Genomic DNA, 5,095 nt, shown 5'->3' on the forward strand with positions numbered 1-5,095 from the left:
ATATTAATATTATATACACTATTTTTATTAATAATAACATAATTATTTTATTTGATAATGATTTTATAAAGTATTATATAACATTTTCGTAACGTCAATCTTTTACAAGAAAGAACAAATTATTTTATTAAGTTTTAATTTATGAGTTGATTCTGTAAACTGTACATTTTACTGGCTGCCTAATATTTTCCAAATGATTATGTGTGATAATAATAATAATAATAATAATAATAATAATAATAATAATAATAATTTTGTTGCTTATTTTTTATATTATATATTTGATGATGTCTGAAACTCTAGGCATGCAATGTCAGAACATATTTTAATAAACATTCTTTTTTTTTTTTTTTTTGTAATAATAACTGATGCTTATCTTTATTTATTAACGAGTGAGGGTTTAACATGAATTTTAGTAAGCTGGCAATTTCGTATTATAATATTTTTGACATGTTTTTAGTGTAAATATTTAATTTTTTTTGCATTTGGATAATAGTTTTGATTGTTGCACAATAACACTATTAATTTTAAGCAAGAACTATTTATTTTTTTATGAGAAAATACTATTTTAGTTCCTATATTTTTGTCGAATACGCGATGGTGATCGACCCTTATATTTTGTTAAATGACAATTTGAACAATTTGTTATACAAAATGAATCAAAATAGTATGCTACAATTAATTTTTTTAACATTTTTAATTATAAGATCAATTCTTGAGTCATTGAAAATGAGATAGCTTTACAGTAGTAAAGAAAGTAGTCAAGAAATTGAGAATGAATAATTATATTTAAAAATATTTTGATCAAAATTGGATCTAGTGTACTAATTTGCCTCGTTTGTAAAACATATAATTCGAATTATCATTTAACAAAATCTAAAAGCTCATCAAGTATTCGAGAAAAATATTGAGACCAAAATAGTATTTTCCTTTTTCTTTTATTCAGTTCCCTAGTAGTTATCTTTGAGTGCCAGACCAAAGACCGAACATGACACAATCATGGCTATAATTTCCTTCAGACACAAGTTAGTCAGGTAAAATCACCTTAACCAATAACAGGATTTGAAAACGACTGTGTCCAATATCAACGACATCAACCTATGAAAAACCATATAATATCTAATAAACGACTGTGTCCAATATCAACGACATCAACCTATGAACACGTTCAGCAAAAAAAACGACGTAATTACGTGAAGAACCGAACGCTGTATCGAAACGATGAAAAAAAAAAGTACAGATAACAACATTAGAAACGAAAGTTTTCTAATAAACGACTGCCACATATTAGGGATTTTTTTAAGTTCAACTTGTCCAACACAATACCCGACAAACCACAAGTTGGACAACACAACAAAACGACAACATCTATAAAATCAGCAACACCGTGAAAAAACGACAACAAATCAAGGGGGTGACACGACACCCCTCATACGGACGCGTGGTAAAACTTCTTAAGAAAAAACGACAAGAGAGAAGAAAATGACAGCAAGAGAAAATACGACAATGTCATAAAATCAACGACAATTTCTTGACGTAAACGAATTAATCCCTTCCTCTCCACTTGTCCCCTTTGCTATACGAAAACCTCAACTTCAATCGTTGGGCTCATTTAAGCTCATCATAGCATTTGATTTGTATGTATAAGTTCCGGCCTTCTCTTACCCTCAATAGGAGCTAGCCAAAAGGGCGACGTATTGCTCCTCCACAATCATGAGTGGTCTCATCTCACCTTCCCCGACCAAATAAAACAAAGTTCATTATATTGTAAGAATGAGAAAAAAGTAGAGCTATAATTGAAACGGTCTTACTTCTCTTATTGGAAAATTAAAGTATCAGACCATTTTGATTCTGTGTGTGAATTGGCATTACTTACAAGTTTCATTTATACAACACCAACACCAAGCTAAAAAGAGCTTTCAGATCGAAGGGAACATATTATTACGTACCAAAGTGAGAGTTTTAATTCATCATAGCTTGGAAAATTTTGGTTTTCTTTTCTGTAATTGAGCAGAGACAGCCTCTTTTAAATCATCAGATAACATCATGGACGAATTCCAGGTAGCAACATAGTCTAACCCTTGTTCCAAATTCAGGTCCCTGCTTCGTAGTAACACTGCTTTCGTCCCAGTCACAGCTAAAGGAGATTTTGAAGCAATTCCTACCATTTTCACAAACCCAATACTAAAAATTGTGTATTTAATTAATAATTGATCCATTTACATTAATGATCAAACAGTGCAAAAATCAGCTAATTTTAGTCAATTGTAAGGAAAAGGGTGACAAAGGACAACTTACCTTCGGCTACAATTCTCACTCCCTCTTCTAGTTCTTGCTTGGAATTGAATACTCTAGAAACTAAGCCCAACTGCTTCGCCTCCGGACCCAAAAATCTCCGACCAGTCAAGGCCAATTCCACAGCGTTTCCGTACCCGACGATGCTTGGCAACCTCTGGAGCGTCCCAATGTCAGCTACGATGGCCAAATCGACCTCCTTTACCGAGAAGTATGCGTCTTTAGTGCAAAACCTAATGTCACATGCCGTCACAATATCAATCCCACCGCCGATACATGCTCCCTCGATACAAGCAATCACCGGTTTTCGGCACCGTTCGATCGCCGTTATGGCATCTTGCAAACCCTTGATGTGTCGCCGGAACCTCTCCCCGACACGACCGCGGTCTCCAGAAAGGAAACTTTCGTAGGTGTTTAGCGATTTAAGGTCGATTCCGCTGCAGAAGTGGTCTCCGGTTCCAGAGAGAACGACGACGTTGACGTTAGGGTTATGATCGAGGGACGAGAGGGCTCTGGGAAATTCGGAGAAGAATTCCGGTGAGAGAGCGTTGCGTTTCGATGGTCGATTGAGGAAGAGGTGAAACACCGTTGAATTTTCCTTCTCCTGGATAATCTCTAGGGTTTTGTAACTCTCCATTTCGGAAAATTGGGGAAGAAAAGAAGGAGAAGGAAAAATTGGGAACGAAGATTCAGACCCATATATAGGGTCACAAAAAAAATAATAAAAATAAAAATAAAAATATATATATATATAAAATGTAGTAGAGGTCCTACCGGGAGTCGAACCCAGGTCGCTGGATTCAAAGTCCAGAGTGCTAACCACTACACCATAGAACCTCATTTGTTCTATTGGTTATTATATTTTTATTTAACTGTTCTTAAGAATAAGCTTTAGAACAAGAATTTGTCATGGAGTGATTCGGCAAAAGTGAATTGACTAAACTTAAGCTAAAATTTTAAATATTGTTATCTTACTTTAAAAGGTTAACATCCAATCAAAAAGCATTTGTCAAATTAAGTTGTATCCACATTTTGTTTTTGGTACCAAAAGAAATGGGAGAGCCTACTAGCTTTAGACATTTGTAACTACTGAAATTTAAAGAAGTGGGGATATGGGATGACTCGTGCATGTCATGTAGTGGCTGCTCTAATAATTAAATTAGATTAGTTGAGTGATTATAATGTAGTTGATTAACGAAAGTGTGTCTTTTTAAGAATTATGGCACTACAAAAAGATATTTTAACTTTGGTTTTTAAGAGGATAGACTTCGGTTCTCGCATAAATGATAATCGAAATCTATTCATGTGAAGTTAAAAGTTTTACAAAACTGAAGTTAAAATGGTGGTTTTAATTTTAGTTATTTGAAGAAAAAAAACAAAGTCTATTCTATACTTTTAACTTCAGTTTTTACTAAATAACCGAAGTTAAAAGTGTTGGATACATGCTAATGTTAGGTGGTGAGAACTTTTAACTTCGTTTATTTGGTAAAAATTGAAATTAAAAGTCTAGAATAGTCTTTGGTTTTTACCAAATAACCGAAGTCTATTATCTTTAACTTCTAAAAAAGAAAACAAATATTTGACCAAATTTTTAAGTCAAATAACTAAATTTTTAATCTAAATACCACCAAAACAATGATATCCTAAAAAATTTAAACAAACATAAATTATTATAATTATTGAGTTTATAATAACTAATAACAAACAATAAAATATAAATAAAAAGTGAGAAAATTACAAAATAAATTTTTATTAAATTCGGATTAATAAATTTAAAAAAAAAAAATTAACACAGACAAACTTTTAAGGATTCATACATTTTCCAATGCCCAAATACACATCTGAATCTATACATTATCAAAACATATAATGTATTAAATTAAAAAGAAAATAAATCTGAAAAATTAAAAAACATTAAAAAAATCTTATAAACATAGATTTAGTTATCCATAGCTGTTTTCAAGCTCAAGAACATGTTTGAATACTCAAAATACAGAAAGAAATTGCTAATTATTCTAACCACACTCATACCCACGACCAAAGAATCTCTTTCACCCCTCAAAATCAAAAATAATTCAATATCTATGATTTATTTCAATTTTTTAGCAAGAATAGTGGAAAAAAAATGATACAAAATAAGAAAAAATAAGGGAAATGGGCAAAACCCTCTTCTCCCGTATGGCGGCTATGGAGGTTTTCCTTAGGGTTTCATTTCAGACTAATAAATGAGAAAAGTGGGAGGATCAGATATATAGGGCTTTTAACTTCGGGTTATTACAAAAAAAATGAAGTTAAAATAAGTGACATTTTAACTTTTGCTTCTTTGAAATAACCAACGTTAAAAATGACTTTTAACTTCGATTTTTTGGTAATAACTTAAGTTAAAAGTTTCTGCCTTTTTCTTTATTACAAAAATGAGTCTCTTTCTTTGAGCGTTAAACCTAAAACTGAAGTTAAAAGCCTATTAAAGGCTTTAACTTCGATTTTCATGTATTTCCCAACAATTCCATGTGTAAAATCCAAAGTTAAAGCTTATATTCCTAGTAGTAAAATAATTAATTAAGTAAACCAAAAAAGAAAAGGTTTAGTTAAGAGATTTTTTCTTAATTACACATTTTTTTTACTTTTTTACAGTTCCTATTTTTTTTTTTCAAAAATACGCACTCAAATTTTCAAAAATACGATTTTCAAAGTTTCATAATTACGAAAATACAGTTTTTAGGAAAAACAACTAAAAAGCAACTTGAAAGTTGTAGCGTCTCGGAATTTTACTTAGTTAAATAGTAGTATCTTATGCTGT

At 31.3% G+C, this 5,095-nt stretch overlaps 1 protein-coding gene and 1 non-coding gene across 4 annotated transcripts; both read right to left on the reverse strand.

The window, feature by feature from the left end:
• Positions 1-989: 989 nt before the first annotated feature.
• LOC133822426 (delta(3,5)-Delta(2,4)-dienoyl-CoA isomerase, peroxisomal) lies at positions 990-3,017 on the reverse strand. 3 transcript variants are annotated; one of them, XR_009887869.1, is made up of 4 exons: positions 2,299-3,010; positions 1,950-2,161; positions 1,157-1,732; positions 990-1,098 (listed from the first exon to the last, which is right to left on the reverse strand). XR_009887869.1 is itself a non-coding variant. In XM_062254760.1 (3 exons), the coding sequence occupies exons 1-2, from the start codon at positions 2,930-2,932 to the stop codon at positions 1,971-1,973; spliced, it is 825 nt and encodes a 274-aa protein (XP_062110744.1). In that variant the 5' UTR covers positions 2,933-3,010; the 3' UTR covers positions 990-1,732; positions 1,950-1,970. The 3 variants fall into 3 exon arrangements, 2 of the variants coding, with proteins under 2 accessions (XP_062110744.1, XP_062110745.1); XM_062254760.1 differs by having other exon boundaries at positions 990-1,732; XM_062254761.1 differs by lacking the exons at positions 990-1,098; positions 1,157-1,732 and having other exon boundaries at positions 1,983-2,184; positions 2,299-3,017.
• A 43-nt stretch (positions 3,018-3,060) lies between these two features.
• TRNAQ-UUG (transfer RNA glutamine (anticodon UUG)) lies at positions 3,061-3,132 on the reverse strand. Its single transcript has one exon. It is a non-coding gene; the product is annotated as a tRNA-Gln (tRNA).
• Positions 3,133-5,095: the final 1,963 nt, after the last annotated feature.

The sequence above is a fragment of the Humulus lupulus genome, chromosome 3, assembly GCF_963169125.1.
Source record: "Humulus lupulus chromosome 3, drHumLupu1.1, whole genome shotgun sequence".
Lineage (NCBI taxonomy): Eukaryota > Viridiplantae > Streptophyta > Magnoliopsida > Rosales > Cannabaceae > Humulus > Humulus lupulus.

Coding starts and splice junctions, on each gene's coding strand:
- LOC133822426 (XM_062254760.1), bottom strand. CDS start 2,932: ATGGAGAGTTACAAAACCCTAGAGATTATCCAGGAGAAGGAAAATTCA. Junction 2,162..2,298: donor AGTGAGAATTGTAGCCGAAG/GTAAGTTGTCCT, acceptor TGAAAATGGTAG/GAATTGCTTCAAAATCTCCT.